Here is a 27,737-nt window from a genome sequence, read left to right as displayed (position 1 = left end):
TCCCCCTTCTCAAAATCCATAGGAGGAGATGGTCAGAGGGGAGGGACCTCTGGCTTTCTCATCCAATGGGTTTTGTGCAGGCGGCAAAGAGAGGACACGAGGACTATGCAATTGAGATTTGGTTAGTGCTATTCGGAATCATTGGGATGTTCCTACCCTAAACATCACCATTTAAAATGTCAATTTCAATGGGGGTAGGGACGTCCCAAGGACCTCGGATAGCATGGACCATTGAGATTTTCCCACAGACACACCTCTATTCCCCTCCCTGATGGACAGATAGTGTAGTTGTGCTGTCATTCAGTCTGTGACCTGTTGTAACAATGTGTTACCTGGTTCTATTCATTCTCCTCTGCTCCGGAACTCTCCTGTCTATTACGCTCATAGACTACTACCAACACCAAAGGTACGTTTTGTAATACTGTGAGTGTGTTTCAACCCAATAAGTCAATTTAATAATGTATTGTGCGTTTGTGTTTTTGGACAGGCATTGGTTAATTGATAATGGACAGCTGTATCACTAATTTGGCCTGCTAATTATGTGCAGGTGATTTAAAAGTGTGGGAGAGGCACAGGGGAAAGATCTCAATTGCATACACCTCGTGTCCTCTCTTCTCCATCTCAAAACCCATTGGAAGAGAAGATCAGAGGGCAGGAACCTCTGGCTTACTCATCCAATGGGTTTTGAGGAAGAGACGAGAGGACATGAGTATGCAATTAGATCTTCCCAACTAACAATTTTAAGGAGAGAATGTTTATGTTACTTGTAATGTTCCCTTGAAGTTTGAGTGTGCAGTTTTCAGTTAGTCAGGGGAAAATTCTGTATGTTAGCAAAAACTTAACTTAATGAGGACCTATTTAGCATTTTTTGCCATTTAGTTAAGAAAACATTCCCCTAATGTAAAAAAATAACTTACCCAGAAAGTGGTTACCATGTTCTCAAAATATCCAATATTAATGTTCTAGACACGTTTCATGGAACGTTGCAAGAACATTCATGTGTCCAGTTTTCTGATGGTTAGGAGAATATTCCATCAACGTCCCACCAAACATACACAGAACATGGTTGCCATGTTCTCAGAATATATGAATGTGCTAGACACGTTTCATGGGAACGCGAGCGGCCATGACTGAATTCAAATGTGAGTTGGTTTCAGGATGTGGTTTGATGTGGGTGTGTTGGCAGGTGGGAAGAGTTAGCCAGTTGTTAAAATGTCACCTGATGGTCCTGAAGAAACGTTCTACCCCTCAAATGTTTTAATGACATGTTACAGAGCCCATCAAGGACCTGATTAGTGAACCACTGATCCATTCACAGCTCTTTGTCTGTTGGAAAGGTTAGGGAACACAGTGTTTTCAACTTACATATTTGACATACATGATTACATTGTGCATGTTCATTTATACAGTCATTATTATTATTCAGCATGACCTCACCAGGGATTTCAACTCACAACCCCATGGCTGTGTTCACAGGCAGCCCAATTCTGATAATTTTTTTGTTATTTTGACCAATCAGATCAGATCTGAAAAAGAGCTGATATAATTGGGTGGGAAAGGCCCTAGGTCCATTTCGAAACGGGTCCAACTTTTTGGACCTGTGAAGACCTCTAATCTACACTGTATTGCCAAAAACCTCCATACCACTCAACAACTTCAAACAGACTCTGACCTGTCCAATGAGGCAAACTGACTAAAGGATTCAACAGTACCCACCTCCTTTGCCTCATCACTTTCTCTGTGTTGTCTGTTGTCTGTTGCCCCCCCCCATCTCGTCCTGGTAGTAAAAAGTGTAAAAGTAAACAATTGTTTTAATTAGTAATTTCACAGGCTTACTGCTGTCTCTGTGTTTCTTGTCTGGGGTCTCTCCATCATGTCCTCTTATTCTGTTGCTGTCTCTGTCTTGTCTGTCTCTCTCCATCATCTACTCTTCTGCTGCTGTCTCTCTTTCTTGTCTGGTGTGTCTCTTTGCAATCTAAAACAGTCAAGGAAATGCTGGGGTAGCTTAACTTGTTTTGGGCCTGTGTCTGAGTGAACTAAATCATCCTCTAACCTACCAGTTGCCCCTGGCTGCTGCTGTTCTAAGTGCTCAACCGGCCTGATGTTATCATCTTTCCTCCTTCTTAGCACATCTGTAAGGTCGATGTGCAACAAGTCATTAGCTAGTTGTAAAGGGCGACTGCACTTCCTGATTTGGCCTTGCTTTAGATTTGGTTCATTAAGAAATGCGAGCGACCATGACTGAATTCAAATGTGAGTTGGTTTCAGGATGTGGTTTGATGTGGGTGTGTTCGCAGGTGGGAAGAGTTAGCCAAATTATTTCAACAATAAGTTTTAGCCGCCTGGTGTGAGACCAGAGATGGGCCATCCAAAGTCAATCTCTGGGGCTAGTTAGGGGTCGTCAATAAATTATACAATGTAAAAGAGATACTATTTTCATGCTGCACACCTTTTAGTTTTCTCATTAAATGCTTTCAATATTTGTATATGAATTTCTACAATTTTAGAGTTGGTTAGAGGTTTTTAAATCATTGAAATCTGGAGCTAATGGAATTTTAACATATTGTCCCGTACATTGTTTAATTTACTGAAGGTCCCTAACTAATCCTAAAGGGATATCCAAAGTCAACCCAAATTTACCACATGCATTACAATCGGTTCACATGCTGCTGCACTTTGAATTGATGATATCTTGCTTGCTGCCAGCTGTGGATTGAAACGAACCCAACCTTAATTTACGTTGTGATGCTATCACAACCACAAGTCTCACAAAACTCCGTTTTTGACGAGACTGACCTTATGACCTTTGTAGTAAATTTTGACAGTAGAATAAATGTTCCTGACTCATGTCAAAGCCACAGGCTGTTTTCTAAATGGGAAGTTGTTTTTTAGGGACAATTGCTCTTTTAAATGACTGTTTACTGACACAACCAGGGCAGGAAAATCTCAGATGTCCGCATAACAGAGCAACACAACTCCAAACATGATAGATAAGGAGCGACATAGCCCCTAGGCTCTATGAATATAAAGAGACATGAGCCAAAACATTTGACCTGTAGAATGGAATAAGACCTCAGTAACCAGATTTCCATCCAACCTTTTTATGCCTTTTCTGGCTGCCCTCCCCTTCACTTATAATTACTTTTTTCATATACACATGATATAGAGTACACAGTGCAACAAAATGCTTACTTGCAGGTTAAAACCTCTTGCAAATCATACAATCGGACAAGTAAGTCGCTAAGTGTACCATGCTGTGTTGTCATGTGTTGCTGCCTTGCTATGTTGTTGTCTTAGGTCTCTCTTTATGTAGTGCTGTGTTGTCTCTCTTGTTGTGATGTGTGTTTTGTCCTATATTTATTTTAAAACATTTATCTCAGGACCCCGTCCCTGCAGAAGGCCTTTTGGTAGGCCGTCATTGTAAATAAGAATTTGTTCTTAACTGACTTGCCTAGTTACATTTTTAAAAAGTAAATACAAAAAAAGCTGAACTAAATCATTTCACAGATTCAATGAATTGTGTTTTATTTATTTATTTATAGTTACATAGCCTATACAGTCATGAGCTAAACAAGTTTACCTGTAGAATGGAATAGGTTATAAGCCCTCTATGATTAATTTCATTTAGTCAGTTCTACCACCTCAACATTGCCCATTTTTAAACATGGGTTAAATATCAAGTTGTAGTAAAGTTCAGCTTCCTTCCACAGGGGGGCACTGTCACTGTCAGAAGATATGTGCTTCAGTCAGAACCTTACATCTCTAGCCAGACAGTAACTACTGAAGTGGCTAGCCAGCCAATCTAGCTACAGAAACAAAATCCATCAAATACACTTTTCTTAATATCATGACTTATATCAACATCCTTAGCTTGCCCGTTCACTACATATACTGCTTAATAGCTCTGCCTGATAACCAATAGCTTAAGGATGCTGAGTGCTTATGCTAGCTTATTAGCATTAGCAAACCCTTATACTGAGGGAGACTAGCTAGTTGGCTACCACCAACCCTGCGCTAACCTGTGGCTAACGCTTCTGCTGCACTTAGAGATTCTGGCTGTTCTGCTACTCCACCTCATTCATTGTTGCCTGCTCATGCTCAACCTGCTAGCTTTTTTTTTTTTTTTTTGCCTTTCTTTTGAAAGAAGTAACAATTATCCATATTTGCTCTGTGATGTACTGCAGACCCTGACTGAAATTAGGGAGTGAATGTTATTTGTAATAAGGGTTGCGTGGAGAAAATCTGACCTCTTTGAAATGAAAATGGATGGCCCTCCCCTTGTTCAAGGTGTTGGACTCGACAACGGATGCTATCCATTGGAGCGCTGCGATTGGTTTTCTCAAACTGGGGCGGGGCTTAGCGAAGGGTCAATTGAGTACTTTTTTCACCACTGTATTTAAGTACATTTAAAACCAGATACTTTTAAACTTTCTGTAAAGTAGTATTTTACTGGGTGACTTTCACTTGAGTCATTTTCTATGAAGTTATCTTTACTTTTACTCAAGTATGACAATTTAGTACTTTTTCCACCAATGTTCCCAGGAAACGTGTCTATGACATTAATATCTTATTCTGAGGAAATAGCAACCATGTTCTAGGTAAGTTCTGTTTGACATTAAGGGAATGGTCTTTTGGAAACAGTCTTTGCACATCACTGGTATATTCCTATGAAAACCTTAGGAAATGACCTAATGACTCTTAAGTGAACGTTCTCTAAAGTCATGGGAACATTTGTTGTTTGCTGGGTTCCCATGGTTGTCAGTTTTTAGGCAAGGATGATGTCTGGAGGGTTTGCATCTTTTATACCTCCTCTCCATTTGACTTTTATCCTTGTTTTAGACATTTTAACTCTACCTGTTTTTGAAGTCTGTATTTATTATACTTATAGAAGATAAAAATCATATTTTGGAGTAAATCCTGTTACAGTCATATTATATATATATTTTTTAAATGTGTGAAGCATCAACCAGCTTCATTACTATGGGTGTTTTGCAAAATGCATACTACTGTACACTGAGCATGCAAATTGGAGCATGGGAGGGTCGGAGTATGAGTCCAAATCAGAGTATGTGGAAGGGATTTCTTGAATGCGTACTCCATTTGTACATATTTTGAAGCATTCGTCGATGCAAGCTTCAACGTAAAAGTACGCAAAGAAATATGATGCAACCACTTAAAAAATTACACTTCTTTTAAACATTTCTTTAAATCAATGGCGGCCATTATTTGAGCTGAAGTGAGAGAAAATAAACTCCGACTTCAGAATTAAATGTTGCCTATTCAAATCTCATATTTTGCCTGACTATATTTTATCTTGAAACATTAATAAATACATGCTGTGTTAATCTTGGCATGTTTACCTGCCTACTGTACGTACCATAGATCACAAGCCCATAGTAAGTAAATAGGGCTAACTGGCTAGCTACTAGTATTGTTAGCTAGCCAGATTGCCACAAAGTACTGTTAGTTAGCTACCTACAAAAAATGTACATCTATCTTGCATATTGGTTTTAAGTAATTTTTGCCTGTTTAACTATCTGGCTAGCTATATTATTACGATTCACATATCTAGCTGATAATTATGAAGTAAAACATTTGCATTTTGTATATATTGTTTCATCTATTGTTGCCATTGTCTTGACTGGAAGAAGGTTCAGTGAATGGTGAGGTACTCGGCGCATGAGAATGTGGAGCACGGTAGTATGCATATTGAGAAACACCCTGTGTCTAATGGTGAGATTAAAGCGGGATTTAGTTTAGTGATCAACACAATGCTTAGTATATTTGGAGTTTCTGTAAAACACATCCTTCTGTTTCACATGTTCTGTTTGTGACACTCAAGTATGGGTGTATGGTCACTAGACTTGAAGCTGAATTTTATAGATTAATCTCATATTGTTGATAGGGATTGATGCCGGACTGGATGTACAAAGACGGAGGACACAGATTATTCACTGTTACATTGTATTGATGACATTCTGGAAAGCAGATGACAAAGTCACTACCTTTTAATTTGGGTTTCATACAAGCCTCTCTGGCTGGTGTTTACAGAACATTTGGTGCTGTCCAATTTAGAATATAAAGGCACTGTCTCCAAGAGGTCATTTGTAGACTTTTTCTCCGCTTCTGTTTTTTTTCTATCTGCCTTCGACTTCTCCCTGTTGCAACTTGTATTCAACCGGATTGACTGTCCCCCACGATGAAATCGAGGAGGGGACTGTGGCTGTCTTTGTCCGTTAGTACATTTGTAGGTTTGTTCGTCAAATGCGATATCTCAGACAGCACAGGCCCGATTTTGGACGAAACTGGTGCGAATGATGCATCTTGACATAGAGATACGAAAGAAAATTAAAATACAATACAGATGTTGGCGCTATAACAAGCAATTGAAAATGCTGACTTTAAAGGTCACACCCCTCACTCCGTTTGACCATGAAATTCGGTACCTAAGTCTTTCTCCTCACAAGGAACACATTTGCCTCAGAGACAAACAAGGTCTGGCTTGATAGATTTTCCGCCATTTTTAATTTTGTGAAAAACACAAACCGCTACTCTTCTGGCACCGAATGACCGATCTGCATGAAACTTAATATGTGGCATCTATGGACAAAGGTCTCTCAATGCAATATTTTCCAGACTAGTAACTAAAACAACATGGCTGCTATTGACCAAAAAACAATTACGTGGGCGAGGTCTGGCACATAAATGCATATAAATCAGTCCCAGATATTCATATTGTAACTAACAAATTTGGTACACATTTTGCAAACACTGTCAAAACTCAACATATACAAGAACATTCATGGCACTATAATGGACTTTTTTATTTTTTACTATCAGTATAGTTTAATTTGAATTGGCCCAACGAAGGTGGTGCTGCATCATTCGTGGGGGATGACATGTTTACTGTTGCCTTGTTTTTGATTGGCTTTACCAACAACTACTTTGTTCGTGCTTGCATGTTGCAGAGATGGGTTCCTACACTCTGTTCAGAAGAGGTTGCAGTGTCGGAGACTGAGAGAGAGACTGGTGACCATGACTACTATAAAAAAGTAGGTGGAGTTTTGAATTTGAATGATTAGCTGACACCATGATGTCACCTAATCTTCCTGGGGTCAGTGAGTGAAAGCGAGAGAGTTTCTCCCTTGCCTGACTTGTTCTTCCTATGTTTCAAGATCCTTCTAGTACAAATCAAATCAAATCAAATTTATTAGTCACATACACATGGTTAGCAGATGTTAATGCGAGTGTAGCGAAATGCTTGTGCTTCTAGTTCCGACAATGCAGTAATAACAACAAGTAATCTAACCTAACAATTCCGCAACTACTACCTTATACACGCAAGTGTAAAGGGATAAAGAATATGTACATAAAGATATATGAATGAGTGATGGTACAGACGGCATAGGCAAGGTGCAGTAGATGGTATAGAGTACGGTATATACCTATGAGATGAGTACTGTAGGGTATGTAAACATAAAGTGGCATAGTTTAAAGTGGCTAGTGGTCCATGTATTACATAAGATGGCAAGATGCAGTAGATGATATAGAGTACAGTATATACATATACATAAGAGATGTGTAATGTAGGGTATGTAAACATTATATTAGGTGGCATTGTTTAAAGTGGCTGGTGGTACATTTTTACATAATTTCCATCAATTCCCATTTTTAAGGTGGCTGGAGCTGAGTCAGTTTGTTGGCAGCGGCCGCTAAATGTTAGTGGTGGCTGTTTAACAGTCTGATGGCCTTGAGATAGAAGCTGTTTTTCAGTCTCTCGGTCCCTGCTTGGATGCACCTGTACTGACCTCGCCTTCTGGATGATAGCGGGGTGAACAGGTAGTGGCTTGGGTGGTTGTTGTCCTTGATGATCTTTATGGCCTTCCTGTGACATCGGGTGGTGTAGGTGTCCTGGAGGGCAGGTAGTTTGCCCCGGGTGATGCGTTCTGCCGACCTCACTACCCTCTGGAGAGCCTTACGGTTGTGTGCGGAGCAGTTGCCGTACCAGGCGGTGATACAGCCCGACAGGATGCTCTCGATTGTGCATCTGTAGAAGTTTGTGAGTGCTTTTGGTGACAAGCCGAATTTCTTCAGCCTCCTGAGGTTGAAGAGGCGCTGCTGCGCCTTCTTCACAACGCTGTCTGTGTGGGTGGACCAATTCAGTTTGTCCGTGATGTGTACACCGAGGAACTTAAAACTTTCCACCTTCTCCACTACTGACCCGTCGATGTGGATAGGGGGGAGCTCCCTCTGCTGTTTCCTGAAGTCCACAATCATCTCCTTTGTTTTGTTGACGTTGAGTGTGAGGTTATTTTCCTGACACCACACTCCGAGGGCCCTCACCTCCTCCCTGTAGGCCGTCTCGTCGTTGTTGGTAATCAAGCCTACCACTGTAGTGTCGTCCGCAAACTTGATGATTGAGTTGGAGGCGTGCATGGCCACGCAGTCGTGGGTGAACAGGGAGTACAGGAGAGGGCTCAGAACGCACCCTTGTGGGGCCCCAGTGTTGAGGATCAGCGGGGTGGAGATGTTGTTACCTACCCTCACCACCTGGGGGCGGCCCGTCAGGAAGTCCAGGACCCAGTTGCACAGGGCGGGGTCGAGGCCCAGGGTCTCGAGCTTGATGACGAGTTTGGAGGGTACTATGGTGTTAAATGCTGAGCTGTAGTCGATGAACAGCATTCTCACATAGGTATTCCTCTTGTCCAGATGGGTTAGGGCAGTGTGCAGTGTGGTTGCGATTGCGTCGTCTGTGGACCTATTGGGTCGGTAAGCAAATTGGAGTGGGTCTAGGGTGTCCGGTAGGGTGGAGGTGATATGGTCCTTGACTAGTCTCTCAAAGCACTTCATGATGACGGAAGTGAGTGCTACGGGGCGGTAGTCGTTTAGCTCAGTTACCTTAGCTTTCTTGGGAACAGGAACAATGGTGGCCCTCTTGAAGCATGTGGGAACAGCAGACTGGGCTAAGGATTGATTGAATATGTCCGTAAACACACCAGCCAGCTGGTCTGCGCATGCTCTGAGGACGCGGCTGGGAATGCCGTCTGGGCCTGCAGCCTTGCGAGGGTTAACACGTTTAAATGTTTTACTCACCTCGGCTGCAGTGAAGGAGAGCCCGCAGGTTTTGGTAGTGGGCCGTGTCAGTGGCACTGTATTATCCTCAAAGCGGGCAAAAAAGGTATTTAGCCTGTCTGGGAGCAAGACATCCTGATCCGCGACGGGGCTGCTTTTCTTTTTGTAATCCGTGATTGACTGTAGACCCTGCCACATACCCCTTGTGTCTGAGCTGTTGAATTGCGATTCAATTTTGTCTCTGTACTGGGACTTAGCCTGTTTGATAGCCTTGCGGAGAGAATAGCTACACTGTGTGTATTCGGTCATGTTTCCGGTCACCTTGCCCTGGTTAAAAGCAGTGGTTCGCGCTTTCAGTTTCACGCGAATGCTGCCGTTAATCCACGGTTTCTGGTTTGGGAATGTTTTAATCGTTGCTCTGGGTACGACATCGTCAATGCACTTCCTAATGAACTCGCTCACCGAATCTGCATATTCATCATTGTTGTTGTTGGACGCCGTGCGGAACATATTCCAATCCGCGTGATCAAAGCAGTCTTGAAGCGTGGATTCAGATTGGTCGGACCAGCGTTGAACAGACCTGAGCGCGGGAGCTTGTAGTTTTAATTTCTGTTTGTAGGCTGGAATCAACAAAATGGAGTCGTGGTCAGCTTTTCCGAAAGGAGGGCGGGGGAGGGCCTTATATGCGTCGCGGAAGTTAGTATAACAATGGTCCAGAGTTCTGCCAGCCCTGGTCGGACAATCGATATGCTGATAGAATTTAGGGAGTTTTGTTTTTAGATTAGCCTTGTTAAAATCCCCAGCTACGATGAATGCAGCCTCAGGGTGTGTGGTTTCCAGTTTACAGAGAGTCAGATAGAGTTCGTTCAGGGCCATCGATGTGTCTGCTTGGGGGGGAATATATACGGCTGTGATTATGATTGAAGAGAATTCCCTTGGTAGATAATGCGGTCTACATTTGATTGTGAGGAGTTCTAGATCAGGTGAACAGAATGACTTTAGTTCCTGAGTGTTGTTATGATGGTCACACCACGTCTCGTTAATCATGAGGCATACCCCCCCGCCCCTCTTCTTACCAGAAAGATGTATGTTTCTGTCTGCGCGATGCGTGAAGAAACCAGCTGGCTGCACCGACTCCGTTAGCGTCTTTTCAGTTAGCCATGTTTCCGTGAAGCAGAGCACGTTGCAATCCCTGATGTCTCTCTCGAATGTTACCCGTGCTCGGATTTCATCGACCTTATTCTCAAGAGACTGGACATTGGCGAGTAGTATGCTAGGGAGTGGAGCGCGATGTGCTCGTCTCCGAAGCCTGACCAGGAGACCGCTACGTTTGCCCCTTTTTCGGCGTCGTGTAGCTTCGCCGGCTGGGATCAGGTCCATTGTATTGGGTGGAAGGCAAGACACTGGATCCGTTTCGGGAAAGTCATATTCCTGGTAGGAAGGGTGGTTAGTTGACGTTAATCGTATATTCAGTAGTTCCTCCCGGCTGTATGTAATGAAACTTAAGATCACCCGGGGTACCAATGTAAGAAATAACACATAGAAAAACAAAATACTGCATATTTTCCAAGGAACGCGAAGCGAGGCAGCCATCCTGTTGGGCGCCGGAAGTTGGAAGGTACATACAGTATAGATCAGATCAACATGACAATCCAACGTCCATCCTGATCCAACAAGTTCTCCTCCGTGTGTGTGTGTGTGTGTGTGTCAGAGTAGACATTGGATTGTTCTCTCAGGAGGTGAGAGAGCTGATGGACTGTCCTTGGAGACTCAACCTCACACACAGAGAACTATACAGGTGAGACACACACACACACTTTGCTCAGTCTTGTGATCTTCTCTAACAAACGTCCTGTTGTTGCCACCCCCCCCTCCCCCAGGACAGAGTTGTGGTCGTGCTGTAATGCGTCTGATAGGCTGATGGTGACCAGACAGAACACCAATCTGAACCAGAGTCTGTCCTATGAGATACACAGGTGGAAGAAGAGAAAGGTGGACCAAGCACTATGGGAGATGCTGCCTCAGGTATGCGTATATGTGTGTGTGCATGTGTGTGTGCAAGTCTTCAGTTCTCAAAGTTAGTCATCACACGAGCGTGGTTTACCAGCATGGTGTGTGTGTGTATATATAGACCGTACCCTGGAGTAAAGGTTCGTTGAGTCGTTGTGCCGTGGTGGGAAGTGGAGGAATCCTGCAGAACAGCAGCTGTGGAGCGGAAATAGACAATGCTGACTATGTCATCAGGTATCAGCAACAACACAATCAATCAATCATGCAAACATAGATCAATCAATATGTTATTGGTAGTTAACTATTGTAATGTAGTGCTGTTGTGTAGTGTTTAATGTTGATGTGTTTGAATGTTGATTTATCTTATCGAAACTGGCACCTCTTTCTGAGTATATCACCCGCTTTGTTCATGGCCCTTTTTTTCAGTTAATTGTAATGTTGTGAATGTTGTTGTGTCATGAATGTTGATTTAATATTGTGTGAATGTTATTTATAATCTTTTGTGAACGTCGTTTCTAATTTGTGGTGTTTTTGTTGTTGACAGGTTTAACCTGGCTCCTATCAACAAGAGTTGCGACGTGGGAGTGAAAACAGACCTCATAACAGCCAACCCTAGCCAGATCATTAAAGGGTATATACACTATCGACAGGGTTGGGGAGTAACTGATTACATGTAATCTGATTAAAAACCGTAATCAGTTACATTACCAGCAAAAATATTGTAATCAGATTACAGATACATTAGCTGATTACTTCTTGGATTACTTTTAAATTCAGAAAGGATGTTTGTGAGAAAAAAATACATTATGACAACTTTCTGTTTTCTCAATGACATTCAATTCGGCATTGAAAAAAAAGTGCAAGTTTAAGTTTGTTTCACTTGAGCGAGTCTGACCACAAGTCAGAGACAACTCTGAATACACACCAAATGCATTTGATTGACCCTTTTTGTCTTCTAATGCCTCTCAAGTAATATTTTTTTGTTGTTGAAAAAGATAGGGATCAAAATGATTGGATCCCCTGTTTACAATACTCCAGCAGCCCCCCCTTGTGAGGATAATGACATTCCTCCATTCCACATAGACCATTCCTCCATACAGAATCTTTCCAGATCCTTGATATCCTTTGTCTGCTCTTCAATTCAAACCACAGGTTTTCAATGGGGTTCAAGTGCGGAGACTGAGATGGCCATTGCAAAATGTAGATTGTTGTGGTCAATTAATAATTTCTTTCTGAATTTTAATGTTGGGGCTAGAAACATAATTAAAATGTGTACAGGACCAATAAAATTAGATTTGGAATCAAATTAAAGTGAAATATACCTGACAAGTATGAGTGGTTTAGGTTAATTTCCCATCCTTTTGTGGGCTCTGCCTGTCGAGCAGTAGAAGGGCGCATTTGCCAATGTACTATTAGCTGATAATGTTTACTTTGCAAGCTACTGGTAGAAATGTTGTACAGTTGGCTAAACATAGTGGTGGTAGTAGTAGACTTAATGTACTTTTTTCTCCAACCAACGTAGGCCTACCTAGCAAAGTTAGCTATCTCCTTTTCAATGTTGTTTTTAAGTGTTTAATCACAATTGCTGCTGACAGACATGATAGACTACATTGATTGATGGACCATGTCAAATTGGCTAGCTAGCTAATAACAGATCACATCAATATGGCTAGTTAACCAGCTATATTTCAGGGGATGAACTAGATGGCTGTATTTGTTTGCCATCTATAGTGGTGATGACAGTAGTCCGACTGACAACTTTACCAGGAAGAGGACTTGCCAATGTCATGCTCTTTCCAAAAGCCTAATCTCTGATGAAGCAAGCTAAATTACATGTTTGCTTAGCTAGGTAGCTACATGCCAAATGGATAGGCTACCCTCACATATCTGAAAATACATGATCAATTGATGTTTACTGATCATAAAAAGCATGCAGTTACTTGCTGTATAACTCTGATAGCGCTAAATGTGAAATAATCAGAACTATGTTCTGACTATGCTCTTGAATAGGTGATGATATTAAAACCAAATACAGTGTAGTTAAAAAAATATATTTAACAATCCCTTGTAAATGGCATGTAGTTATCAATGGTTTTAGCGGAGCTGGGGTCTCCTTGCCCCCCAGCAGCGAAATCGAACGCTCTGCACCTTATTGCAACGTTTTATTGATAACAACCTTTATATTGTCAATACACATGATCAATACTCACCTGCCTCTTCCTCAGACTTGTCCAACATGATTTCACAAACTCAAATAAATTCTTGACGTCAAGTCGATTCTAGACATTTGTCCAACTGCCACTAACATCGACCCCGCCTCTCACCTGTCTCCTGTCTGCTAACTCCTCCCCTCACCTGTCCTCAGGTACACTGACCTCCAGCGGAACCCTGGACACCTGGCAGAAGTCCTGTCATTCTATGGTCACGCCCATCTGCTTCTCCCCGCCTTCTCGTCTGCCTCTGGGACCGCACCCTGCTTCAAGGTGCGCTGCTACCATGAAATGAGAAGGCGGGGATATAAGTTTCCCTAAAAACACTCTACTTGAATACAGCTACGACTGGAAGAGATTTTTTTTCCCCGTAGCAGGTTGGGAGAATTAGGTTAAAGTTAGGAAAAGGTTTATGGTTAGCGAAAATGCTTTCCTAACCTGTTACGAAAAGTCACTTCTGGTCGAAGCTGCATCAAAGTGCCATGTTTTTAGTCCCAGACAGTGGAGGCTGGTGGGTTTAGCTGTAGGAGGACAGGCTCATTATTCATTTGTAAGGAATACATGGAACGAAGTCAAACGTGGTTTCCATATGTTTGATGTGTTTGATACCGTTCCACTTATGCCATTCTAGCCACTACAATGAGCCCATCCTCCTATAGCCCTTCCCACTGGTCCCAGATTAGACTAGGTAAAGCCCTGGTAACTGGCACGGTGCCGGGCCTATTTTTTTCATCAATAAGTAGTCCACGGGCCGGGCTTGGTAGCATTTTTAAGAATTACAAAATTGATAACAAACATTTTGATCCTGGGGGAGAGGAGGGCTGGGGAAGGAAGGGGTCTGGGGGAGCAGAGTAAATAGTGATGTCATTAATCAGTCTTTGTTCCGTACCAGGTGTACCACGCCCTCCGTAAGGCCCGCCCCCAACAAGAAGTGGTGTTCTTCCACCCAGACTACCTGTTTGAGCTGGGCAGGTTCTGGCGTCATCGCGGGCAGCGAGCCCGACGGCTCTCTACTGGTCTGATGCTGGCCAGCACTGCTTTGGAGATCTGTGAACAGGTGTGTATATTTTGTTTGTTGTGTGTATTTGTCTTCGTGTGTGATTTCTAAGTCTCTATCTCTTTCTTTCAGGTTCATCTGTACGGCTTCTGGCCCTTCCCTCTGGATCCATCCCACAATCCTTTGCCCCATCATTACTATGACAACGTGGGTCCGAACCGCAGAATGCACGCAATGCCTGAAGAGTTTCTGCTGTTACTACAACTCCACAGCCAGGGGGCGCTACAGCTACATGTTGGACCCTGTACACTGACCCCAACACCCTAACCCATACAACCTTAGTTACCACAACTCCACAGCCAGGGGGCGCTACAGCTACATCCCTGTTGATAGCCCCTTGTGCAGGAATAGGCAACAGGAGGCTACCACACTAACTTGTATTCACACCCTGATCCCTCAGTCTCTGTGGTGAGACAATACTGTGAACACGACTTGAGATTGAATTTGGACCACAACTTAATAGAGCTAACAGTTTAGAACACGACTTAATTCAGCGTTACCCAAACTTGGCCCTAGGGACCTCAAGGGATGCACATTTTGGTTTTTGCACTACACAGCTGATTTAAAATAATCAACTCATCATCAAGCTTTGATTATTTTAATCAGCTGTGCACCTCATGGGATACCCAAGACGGAGTTTGGGAAACGCTGACTTAACTGTTTTAGAACTAAAAAGACCAAATAGTTTGGAACCTAACAAACTGAACTGTTTGGAACATGACTAAATCATGACTGGTAAATTAATGTTGTTCCTTTACCAGTTTGTTTTGTGTTTCCAGATAAATGTCAGAATAAAGAGATGAAGAGAGAGAGTGACTAGGTGTTTTTTTGTTTGTTTGTGTGTCCAATTTGGCACTCTATTCACTACACAGTGCACTATATCAAACGTGTGCCATTTGGAACTTAGGGTGGATTCGTTTACAAACGTGCAACACCCTTTGAATATGACCGGTGTCCCTAAATGTCTGCCCCAAAAAATACTCAATTCAATTGTTGCCAGCAGCACAGGTACAGTCACCAATGCTCTGGATAACATGAAAACAGCCTAACCAGCTCTGTTACTGCAAAATTGAATAAGAAGTGTAAGTAGGATAATTTTGGTCATAAAGTCAGTATATTCCTGAGATTTGGGTAACTGAGGTCGTCACAATTCCCATGTGGGATGGATTTTGATTGCCTGGCACAGTCTAATCAAGGCTGCAGTAATCAAATCATACAGAGCACAGCTGACCGGTGTGCTGCAGAGCACACTATCCAATCTCACCAGAATCAACCTACAACCCACCCTGGCATATGCACAGATATGTAGGAGAGTTAAAATGGTTATTCCATCAAACTTTAAATTATAGCAATAGTACACAAAATACCAGACGCTGTCAGAGGAAGGGCCTAAAAATTGTCAAAGACTCCAGCCACCTTAGTCATAGACTGTTCGCTCTGCTACCGCACGCCAAGCAGTATCGGAGTGCCAAGTCTAGGTCGAAGGGGCTTCTAAACAGCTTCCTTCTACCCCCAAGCCATAAGACTCCTGAACATCTTATCGAATGGCTAACCCCCCCCCACACTTTACATTGCTGCTACTCTCTGTTGCTTTCATCACTTTAATAACTCTACCTACATGTACATAGTACCTCAACTAACCGGTGCCCCCGCACATTGACTCTGTATCGGTACCCCCCGGTATATAGTCTCGCTATTGTTATTTTACTGCTGCTCTTTAATTACATGTTACTTTTATCTCTTACTCTTATCTTTATTTTTTTTTAACTACATTGTTGGTTAGGGGCTCGTAAGTAAGCATTTTCCTGTTGTATTCAGTGCATGTGACTAATACAATTTGATTTGATTTATGTATGAATGTAATTGTGGGAGTCGGAGAAAACACCGAGAGAAAGAACAACTTGTCAGATGGTGCATTGGAGACTGATGTATTCCTGTCCTTTCTTTTTATAATACCATTGCAGATCTACATAGAAGGCCAAGAAGACTGCCTTGGTGTCGCTCTTCATTTCTTTGTTCTTCTGTGGTACATATAAAGACTGCTACAGATAGGGTTTACCTGAGCAGAGCACATGCACCTTTTCCCTTCCAGTCTCCAAAGTGCCCTTTTGGATGGTATACTGTATATTATTTTTCTGTATTTTTTTTTTGTCTAAATGTTTTGTCATTGCTGTTCGGAACCCTCTGCCCGCAAGTCTTTGTGTATTCATCATGTTCGCCACCCTCCACCCCATCCGTTGGTTCCACCTGTTGGTCTACCTTGTACAGAACTTGCATGCGCCAGGTTGTACCTGTTTCCCAGTCTTTCCTGTGTGGAGATTAAATGATGAGTCCGGTATCCAAACCTGCATGGCTTGAGAGATGTGGTCTGCTCTGGCCCCCCAATGGTGGAACAAACTCCCTCACGACGCCAGGACAGCGGAGTCAATCACCACCTTCCGGAGACACCTGAAACCCCACCTCTTTAAGGAATACCTAGGATAGGATAAAGTAATCCTTCTAACCCCCCCCCCCCTTAAAAGATTTAGATGCACTATTGTAAAGTGGCTGTTCCACTGGATGTCATAAGGTGAATGCACCAATTTGTAAGTCGCTCTGGATAAGAGCGTCTGCTAAATGACTTAAATGTAAAAATGTAAATGTCACCACCGGGATTTTGGCGGGATTCGTGTGTCCCGAGTGTACGTGTGGTGTGCAGTGATGCCAATTTAGCAATTTTGTTGCTAGATTTAGCAACTTTTCAGACTACCCTGGCAACTTTTTTTTCAAACAGCACCTAGCAACAAATTTAGCTACTTCTAAAAATGTATTTGGAACTTTTAGCAACTTTTGAAAAGTGACTCAAATGCTAAAATTCACGCATTTTCCCTCTAAATGACACAAAAACGATTTTCTCTGTCACACACTCAGTCACAACACACGTGCCTGGCTGCAAAAGTGCATTGTGAGTGACGTCAGCAGCAGGCCAGCAGCAATTTCAGAAAATTGCAAATCGTTGTTGGGTGACTGCAACAGCAGTAGTACGGGTTCGACGAGCCAAACCCAATGAATATAGTTGGTCATGAATGTTTGATCTTGAACAAACTTACAACGTCAATCAACATGTCTCAATCAAAATTGTACAGCCAGAAGTACAGAAAAGAGTGGGAGTCTGTACCTGAACAAATGTCAAATCATATTTTTTGCCGAGCTGGCCAGTCAATTTGAGTAACGTTAGTGTGTATTCTACGTAATGACGCAGTTTTACGTTATCACGCAATGACATCACAACATCATTTAGCAACTTTTAGCAACAAATCAACCTGCCTCTAGCAACTTACCCTGAAAATTAGTTGGCAACACTGGTGGTGTGGGGGGTCCGAGCTGACGGGTTTCCATGACTATTGAATGAGCGCCCTGTTTTGGTTTGTGTGTAACAAGGTAACTAGGTGCAACGGTTAACCTAATACCAGGGGAGTAGAGGAGCTACTAAATAAATAATAAAGGGATACTTCGGGATTTGGGCAATGAGTCAGATGAACTCGTGGACACCATTTGTATGTCTTTGCGTCCAATACGAAGGAAGTTACAGGTAGTTTTGCGAGCCAATTCTAACTAGCGTTAGCGTAATGCTAGTTAGCAAATTTGTTCAAAAGGCACACAGAGACATAAAAAGGTATCCACAAGTTAATCTGACTGGTGAAGTAGATAAAGGGCCTTATTGCAAAAATCCCGTTAAAAAAAGTATCCCTTTAAACATCATGAAGTGTATCATGTCGCTTTAACGATGTTATTGTATCATGTTATTAGTTTGAGGTTTGGTGTGCTCTGGGTCTTGGCGCTTCAGTGATGATGGTCAACTTTTTATATTGATTCAATGCAACAGTGTTTCATAGCTGCTGCTAATCAATTGGAATATTATCTGATCAATCTGATTGATAATCTACAGTAGTTGATTAATTATCCCCTTATTGATTCTATTGATTTTAGAGGAAAGTTTGTGTGTATACTGTATTTTCATTTGAGTAGTTTGGAGACCTTTAACAGATAATAATACGTCTGATTTACTTCCGGCGCCGAAAAGAGATGGCCGCCTCGCTTCGCGTTCCTTGGAAAATATGCAGTATTTTGTTTTTTTATGTGTTATTTCTTACATCGGTACCCCAGGTAATCTTAGGTTTCATTACATACAGTCGGGAGGAACTACTGAATATACGATTAACGTCAACTCATCATCGTTCCTACCAGGAATATGACTTTCCCGAAACGGATCCAGTGTTTTGCCTTCCACCCAATACAATGGATCTGATCCCAGCCGGCGACCCTGTGCGACGCCGTAAAAGGGGCAAACGAGGCGGTCTCGTGGTCAGGCTTCGGAGACGGGCACATCGCGCTCCACTCCCTAGCATACTACTCGCCAATGTCCAGTCTCTTGACAATAAGGTTGATGAAATCCGAGCACGGGTAGCATTCCAGAGAGACATCAGGGATTGCAACGTGCTCTGCTTCACGGAAACATGGCTAACTCAAGAGACGCTAACGGAGTCGGTGCAGCCAGCTGGTTTCTTCATGCATCGCGCCGACAGAAACAAACATCTTTCTGGTAAGAAGAGGGGCGGGGGGGTATGCCTTATGATTAACGAGACGTGGTGTGATCATCATAACAACACACAGGAACTCAAGTCATTCTGTTCACCTGATCTAGAACTCCTCACAATCAAATGTCGACCGCATTATCTACCAAGGGAATTCTCTTCAATCATAATCACAGCCGTATATATTCCCCCCCAAGCAGACACATCGATGGCCCTGAACGAACTTTATCTGACTCTTTGTAAACTGGAAACCACACACCCTGAGGCTGCATTCATCGTAGCTGGGGATTTTAACAAGGCTAATCTAAAAACAAAACTCCCTAAATTCTATCAGCATATCGATTGTGCTACCAGGGCTGGAAAAACCCTAGATCATTGTTATACTAATTTCCGCGACGCATATAAGGCCCTCCCCCGCCCCCCTTTCGGAAAAGCTGACCACGACTCCATTTTGTTGATTCCAGCCTACAAACAGAAACTAAAACAACAAGCTCCCGCGCTCAGGTCTGTTCAACGCTGGTCCGACCAATCTGAATCCACGCTTCAAGACTGCTTCGATCACGCGGATTGGAATATGTTCTAAAACAACAATATTGACGAATATGCTGATTCGGTGAGCGAGTTCATTAGGAAGTGCATTGACGATGTCGTACCCACAGCAACGATTAAAACATTCCCAAACCAGAAACCGTGGATTGACGGCAGCATTCGCGTGAAACTGAAAGCGCGAACCACTGCTTTTAACCAGGGCAAGGTGACCGGAAGCATGACCGAATACAAACAGTGTAGCTATTCTCTCCGCAAGGCAATCAAACAGGCTAAGTCCCAGTACAGAGACAAAATCGAGTCGCAATTCAACAGCTCAGACACAAGAGGTATGTGGCAGGGTCTACAGTCAATCACGGATTACAAAAAGAAAACCAGCCCCGTCGCGGACCAGGATGTCTTGCTCCCAGACAGGCTAAACAACTTTTTTGCCCGCTTTGAGGACAATACAGTGCCACTGACACGGCCCCCTACCAAAACCTGCGGGCTCTCCTTCACTGCAGCCGAGGTGAGTAAAACATTTAAACGTGTTAACCCTCGCAAGGCTGCAGGCCCAGACGGCATTCCCAGCCGCGTCCTCAGAGCATGCGCAGACCAGCTGGCTGGTGTGTTTACGGACATATTCAATCAATCCTTATCCCAGTCTGCTGTTCCCACATGCTTCAAGAGGGCCACCATTGTTCCTGTTCCCAAGAAAGCTAAGGTAACTGAGCTAAACGACTACCGCCCCGTAGCACTCACTTCCGTCATCATGAAGTGCTTTGAGAGACTAGTCAAGGACCATATCACCTCCACCCTACCGGACACCCTAGACCCACTCCAATTTGCTTACCGACCCAATAGGTCCACAGACGACGCAATCGCAACCACACTGCACACTGCCCTAACCCATCTGGACAAGAGGAATACCCATGTGAGAATGCTGTTCATCGATTACAGCTCAGCATTTAACACCATAGTACCCTCCAAACTCGTCATCAAGCTCGAGACCCTGGGTCTCGACCCCGCCCTGTGCAACTGGGTCCTGGACTTCCTGACGGGCCGCCCCCAGGTGGTGAGGGTAGGTAACAACATCTCCACCCCGCTGATCCTCAACACTGGGGCCCCACAAGGGTGCGTTCTGAGCCCTCTCCTGTACTCCCTGTTCACCCACGACTGCGTGGCCATGCACGCCTCCAACTCAATCATCAAGTTTGCGGATGACACTACAGTGGTAGGCTTGATTACCAACAACGACGAGACGGCCTACAGGGAGGAGGTGAGGGCCCTCGGAGTGTGGTGTCAGGAAAATAACCTCACACTCAACGTCAACAAAACAAAGGAGATGATTGTGGACTTCAGGAAACAGCAGAGGGAGCACCCCCCTATCCACATCGACGGGTCAGTAGTGGAGAAGGTGGAAAGTTTTAAGTTCCTCGGTGTACACATCACGGACAAACTGAATTGGTCCACCCACACAGACAGCGTTGTGAAGAAGGCGCAGCAGCGCCTCTTCAACCTCAGGAGGCTGAAGAAATTCGGCTTGTCACCAAAAGCACTCACAAACTTCTACAGATGCACAATCGAGAGCATCCTGTCGGGCTGTATCACCGCCTGGTACGGCAACTGCTCCGCCCACAACCGTAAGGCTCTCCAGAGGGTAGTGAGGTCTGCAGAACGCATCACCGGGGGCAAACTACCTGCCCTCCAGGACACCTACACCACCCGATGTCACAGGAAGGCCATAAAGATCATCAAGGACAACAACCACCCAAGCCACTGCCTGTTCACCCCGCTATCATCCAGAAGGCGAGGTCAGTACAGGTGCATCAAAGCAGGGACCGAGAGACTGAAAAACAGCTTCTATCTCAAGGCCATCAGACTGTTAAACAGCCACCACTAACATTTAGCGGCCGCTGCCAACATACTGACTCAACTCCAGCCACTTTAAAAATGGGAATTGATGGAAATTATGTAAAAATGTACCACTAGCCACTTTAAACAATGCCACTTAATATAATGTTTACATACCCTACATTACCCATCTCATATGTATATACTGTACTCTATATCATCTACTGCATCTTGCCATCTTTATGTAATACATGTACCACTAGCCACTTTAAACTATGCCACTTTATGTTTACATACCCTACAGTACTCATCTCATATGTATATACCGTACTCTATACCATCTACTGCATCTTGCCATGCCGTTCTGTACCACCACTCATTCATATATCTTTATGTACATATTCTTCATCCCTTTACACTTGTGTGTGTGTATAAGGTAGTAGTTGTGGAATTGTTAGGTTAGATTACTTGTTGGTTATTACTGCATTGTCGGAACTAGAAGCACAAGCATTTCGCTACACTCGCATTAACATCTGCTAACCATGTGTATGTGACTAATAAAATTTGATTTGATTTGACTTTCATTTCAGCTCAAGTGATGGTTGCTGTTTGCGTTTTATATTAATTGCATTTTATATTAATTTCATATTGATGATGTTGATTGTAAATTATTATATATCATTGATTACTCTGAATGTTCCCTGTCATGTCGATTTATCTTTATTATTAAGTTGATTAGTAGTGTTAGGTTCTTATTTTCAGAGTCAATAACTCACGGAAGCTTAACCAAGTTTAATTCTTCCCAAAGGGTAGAAGCTGTATACAGCTGTATTCAGACAAAATATATTTCACACCAGCACTGATATTTAACCCTTTCTCCTAGGCTGAGTCTCCTCCTACTCATCTGTACAAACAGTGTTCTTTACTGCTAGGCAGGACATTAGTGATACGGGCCATAAACTTCTATTTCTCCCTTAAGGTGACCTGACCTGACCTCAACCCCCCCATCACTAATCTATGGCTCTCTCCTTTTATCAATGCCTGCCACATGTAATCGCTTCCCTACACTCAACACATTCCAAGCTTAGTTGCACCCACTATATACCTTCCTCCTATAACCCTTAACTTCTGGTGTAGACCCTCTAAACCTTAGCACCATCAGTGACATGAATAAGTATATTTTCATATTCTCAGTACCCAACAATAGTGACATTTATCAGATATCTATTTCAACCAATCAGATGTCTGCGTTGGGAGGCCCAGTTCTGTTTGTCCCGTCAGATGTTAGGGTTGTATCAGATAGCTGATAAGTGGCGAGCGAAAGAGTGCCTAGGACACTCCACTGGCCTCTCTGGAGTAGAGTTTAGAGTCATTTAACATTCTGATGATTTTTATCGGTCAATAACTTGGTACTAGTATGGCTGCCATTGAGTTATGTGAAGTTGAGGGAACATCAACGTTTTTAGTTTGAATTCTGACAGGTTGCAACCATGGAAGAATCTGACCAGCTAGCACCATGCTATTCTCACCTGTCCCACCACTGAGATAGGGCTGTTTCTTCTGATCTCACAGGAAATTAAGAGGAAGTACTTCCTGTGATGTCAGTGTGGGTGAACCCGTGACCCATGCTGGCTCCATCGCTTCCCAGCCCCAGGTCTAGAGGATATGGAGGGGAGACAGGGGAGGAACACAGGTGGAGACACCGCGTACAGGTTCTCTTCAACGTGAACAACAGCAACACCAACGAGGAAGAGTAAGAATACGCACACACACCACTATGTACCATAATGTATTTCAAGACTTTAGTTCTGAAAGCATAGTTCACCCAAATGACACATTTGCATATTGGTTTCCTTACCCTGTAAGTAGTTTATGGACAAGGTGTGACAGCAATCCATGCTTTTGGTTTTGTTTACCTAGCCACAGTTGTGCTAACTTCTTACCATTTGTGGCACAATCCAATGCAAGTCAATGGTGCCCATATTAGCATTTTTGAGCTTCATGTCCATATCATCTATAAATCAAAGTTGATTTGTCAAATGAGCAGAATACAACTGGTGTAAACCGTACAGCGAAATGCGTACTGACAAGTACTTACTTAATAATGCAGTAATGAGTTCAATATCAAAGGTGTGAAATTGAAAATACAGAGTAGGATGTTGAAAGAGCATGGAATCAACACTAGGTCATAAACATAAGTAAGTATAAGTAACTTAATTGAGTTACACAAAATATTTTTGTTATACTTTGGGATGGTTTGGACATGAAGTGCAAAATTCTATTATGGGTAACATTGACTAATATAGGCTACCCTACAGTAGGTAATGCATAATTGTTCAGAACAGAATATAGAAAAGGCTAAACTAAAAAGTAAATAGCATGAAAAGGATGTACAATCTATTCCCAATGCATACGCTCAGTTAATGATGGATACCCTAAGGAACTGAAGGATTATGCTACATATGGTGTGTTTTTCCCAGTCTGTCATCAGTTCCTGCTACTACTGAAAGGGTATTGCTGACATATGCTGGACGGAGAGAGAATGCACTCCGGCGTTCAACCTGAACAGTAGCAAGCCTATGGCCTTTAGAATGATAGTCTCTCCCCAAAGATGCTGTGTGATGGAGATATAGCAGCTGTGAGAAGAGACTACTAATTCCATTTGTTTGGGAAACTCTAATCTCACATGCCAGACTTTACAGGACTTTTACGCTAAATTCACATCACATGTTAATGCGAGTGTAGCGAAATTCTTGTGCTTCTAGTTCCGACAGTGCAGTAATATCTAACAAGTAATCTAACAATTCCCCAATTGAATTTAGCATTAAAGTCCTGTAAAGTCTGGCATGTGAGATTAGAGTTTCCCAAACAAATGGAATTAGTAGTACACACAAATACACACTTATCTAAAGAGGTGAATGAGAATATGTACATGTAAGTATATGGATGAGTGATGGCCGAGCGGCATAGGCAAGGTGCAATAGATATATGGTATAAAATGCTATAAAATACAGTATATACTAGAGGTCGACCGATTATGATCTTTCAACGCCGATACCGATACCGATACTGATTATTGGAGGACCAAAAAAAGCCGATACTGATTAATCGGCTGATTTCTTAAATATTTTTTATTTGTAATAATGACAATTACAACAATACTGAATGAACACTTATTTTAACTTAATATAATACATCAATTAAATCAATTTAGCCTCAAATAAATAATGAAACATGTTCAATTTGGTTTAAATAATGCAAAAACAAAGTGTTGGAGAAGAAAGTAAAAGTGCAATATGTGCCATGTAAGAAAGCTAACGTTTAAGTTCCTTGCTCAGAACATGAGAACATATGAAAGCTGGTGGTTCCTTTTAACATGAGTCTTCAATATTCCCAGGTAAGAAGTTTTAGGTTGTAGTTATTATAGGAATTATAGGACTATTTCTCTCTATACGATTTGTATTTCATATACCTTTGACTATTGGATGTTCTTATAGGCACTTTAGTATTGCCATTGTAACAGTATAGCTTCCATCCCTCTCCTCGCCGCTACCTGGGCTCGAACCAGGAACACATCGACAACAGCCAACCTCGAAGCAGCGTTATCCATGCAGAGCAAGGGGAACAACTACTCCAAGTCTCAGAGTGAGTGACGTTTGAAACGCTATTAGCGCACACCCTGCTAACTAGCTAGCCATTTCACATCGGTTACATCAGCCTAATCTCGGGAGTTGATAGGCTTGAAGTCATAAACAGCGCAATGCTTGAAGCATTGCGAAGAGCTGCTGGCAAAACGCACGAAAGTGCTGTTTGAATGAATGCTTACGAGCCTGCTGGTGCCTACCATCGCTCAGTCAGACTGCTCTATCAAATCATAGACTTAATTATAACATAATAACACACAGAAATACGAGCCTTAGGTCATTAATATGGTCGAATCCGGAAACTATCATTTCGAAAACAAAACGTTTTTTCTTTCAGTGAAATACGGAACCGTTCCGTATTTTATCTAACGGATGGCATCCCTAAGTCTAAATATTGCTGTTACATTGTACAACCTTCAATGTTATGTCATAATTATGTACAATTCTGGCAAATTAATTACGGCCTTTGTTAGGAATAAATGGACTTAGCGCAGTTCGCAATGAGCCAGGCGGCCCAAACTGCTGCATATACCCTGACTCTGTTGCAAGAGAAGTGACACAAAGAAAATCATGTTAGCAGGCAATATTAACAAAATATGCAGGTTTAAAAATATATACTTGTGTATTGATTTTAAAGAAAGGCATTGATGTTTATGGTTAGGTACATTGGTGCAACGACAGTGCTTTTTTCGCAAATGCGCTTGTTAAATCATTACCCGTTTGTTGAAGTAGGTTGTGATTCAATGAGAAATTAACAGGCACCGCATCGATTATATGCAACGCAGGACACGCTAGATAAACTAGTAATATCATCAACCATGTGTAGTTAACTAGTGATTATGTTAAGATTGATTGTTTTTTATAAGATAAGTTTAATGCTAGCTAGCAACTTACCTTGGCTTCTTGCTGCCCTCGCGTAACAGGTAGTCAGCCTGCCACGCAGGCTCCTCGTGGAGTGCAATGTAAGGCAGGTGGTTAGAGCGTTGGACTAGTAACCGGAAGGTTGCAAAAATAATCCCCTAGCTGACAAGGTAAAAATATGTCGTTCTGCCCCTGAACAAGGCAGTTAACCCACCATTCCTAGGCCGTCATTGAAAATACGAATGTGTTCTTAACTTCTTGACGCTAGGGGTCAGATTTTTTTATATTTTTAAAATAACGTTCCCAAGGTAAACGGACTATTTCTCAGGTCCAGATCGTAGAATATGCATATAATTTACAGATTAGGATAGAAAACACTCCAAAGTTTCCAAAACTGTCGAAATATTGTCTGTGAGTATAACAAAACTGATTCTGCAGGCGAAAACCTGAGAAAATATAACCCGGAAGTGATATGTATATTTTTTTAAATCTGTGTTTCCTGGCCAGTCTTTCTTCCATTTAAAGGGGTATCAACCAGATTCCTTTTCCAATGGCTTCCTCAGGCTGTGACCAGGCTTTAGACATAGTTTCAGGCTTTTATTTTGAAAAATGAACGAGAGTTTTCAAAAATAGTCAGGTGTCCTCTGAATAGTTCCTGCGTGCGAGAGGGGAGCTCTCCATTTTCCTTTTCTTTCTTATTGAATAGGTTTACGGTCCGGTTGAAATATTATCGATTATGTTTGTTAAAAACAACCTGAGGATTGATTATAAAAAACATTTGACATGTTTCTACGACCATTACGGATACTTTTTGGAATTTTCGTCGAACGGAACGAGGCTGTAGTTTTCTCAACATAACGCACAACCCAAATGGCGTTTTTTTTGTTATAAAAGTAATATTTATCAAACAAAAAGAACATTTGTTGTGTAACTGGGAGTCTCGTGAGTGCAAACATCCGAAGATTATCAAAGGTAAGCGATTAATTTTATTGCTTTTCTGACTTTCGTGACCAAGCTAACCAAGCTAATATAAGGCTAACTGTTCTAGCATTGATTGATACATTCACAAAAGCTTAGATTGCTTTCGTTGCAAAGCATATTTTCAAAATCTGACACGATAGGTGGATTAACAACAAGCTAAGATGTGTTTTGGTATATTTCACTTGTGATTGCATGATTATAAATATTTTTAGTAATATTTTTGTATCTGATACGTTTGGGAATTTTGTTCTGCCTTTCAGCACCGGAACGAGGCTGTAGTTTTCTCAACATAACGCACAACCCAAATGGCGTTTTTTTTGTTATAAAAGTAATATTTATCAAACAAAAAGAACATTTGTTGTGTAACTGGGAGTCTCGTGAGTGCAAACATCCGAAGATTATCAAAGGTAAGCGATTAATTTTATTGCTTTTCTGACTTTCGTGACCAAGCTAACCAAGCTAATATAAGGCTAACTGTTCTAGCATTGATTGATACATTCACAAAAGCTTAGATTGCTTTCGTTGCAAAGCATATTTTCAAAATCTGACACGATAGGTGGATTAACAACAAGCTAAGATGTGTTTTGGTATATTTCACTTGTGATTGCATGATTATAAATATTTTTAGTAATATTTTTGTATCTGATACGTTTGGGAATTTTGTTCTGCCTTTCAGCACCGGAACGAGGCTGTAGTTTTCTCAACATAACGCGCAACCCAAATGGCGTTTTTTTGTTATAAAAGTAATATTTATCGAACAAAAAGAACATTTATTGTGTAACTGGGAGTCTCGTGAGTGCAAACATTCGAAGATTATCAAAGGTAAGCGATTCATTTTATTGTTTTTCTGACTTTCGTGACCATGCTAATTTGGGACTAGCTGTTGTAGCATTGATTGATACACTCACAAAAGCTTGGATTTCTTTCTCTGTAAAGCATATTTTCAAAA

At 42.2% G+C, this 27,737-nt stretch overlaps 1 protein-coding gene across 3 annotated transcripts; it reads left to right on the top strand.

Annotated features, from left to right (window-relative positions):
* The first annotated feature begins 197 nt into the window (after nucleotides 1–197).
* LOC139554786 (alpha-2,8-sialyltransferase 8E-like) lies at nucleotides 198–15,161 on the top strand. Of its 3 annotated transcripts, none has more exons than XM_071367935.1 (9): nucleotides 198–406; nucleotides 6,969–7,052; nucleotides 10,789–10,870; nucleotides 10,953–11,097; nucleotides 11,204–11,316; nucleotides 11,627–11,713; nucleotides 13,448–13,565; nucleotides 14,185–14,349; nucleotides 14,422–15,161. In XM_071367935.1, the coding sequence occupies exons 3-9, from the start codon at nucleotides 10,824–10,826 to the stop codon at nucleotides 14,614–14,616; spliced, it is 870 nt and encodes a 289-aa protein (XP_071224036.1). In that variant the 5' UTR covers nucleotides 198–406; nucleotides 6,969–7,052; nucleotides 10,789–10,823; the 3' UTR covers nucleotides 14,617–15,161. The 3 variants fall into 3 exon arrangements, with proteins under 3 accessions (XP_071224036.1, XP_071224034.1, XP_071224035.1); XM_071367933.1 differs by having other exon boundaries at nucleotides 10,784–10,870; XM_071367934.1 differs by having other exon boundaries at nucleotides 6,969–7,056.
* Nucleotides 15,162–27,737: the final 12,576 nt, after the last annotated feature.

Source organism: Salvelinus alpinus, chromosome 26 (genome assembly GCF_045679555.1).
Source record: "Salvelinus alpinus chromosome 26, SLU_Salpinus.1, whole genome shotgun sequence".
In the NCBI taxonomy this organism is placed as follows: Eukaryota; Metazoa; Chordata; class Actinopteri; order Salmoniformes; family Salmonidae; genus Salvelinus; species Salvelinus alpinus.
Note: the sequence above shows the minus strand (reverse complement) of the source record. Positions and strands in the feature narration are given on the sequence as shown.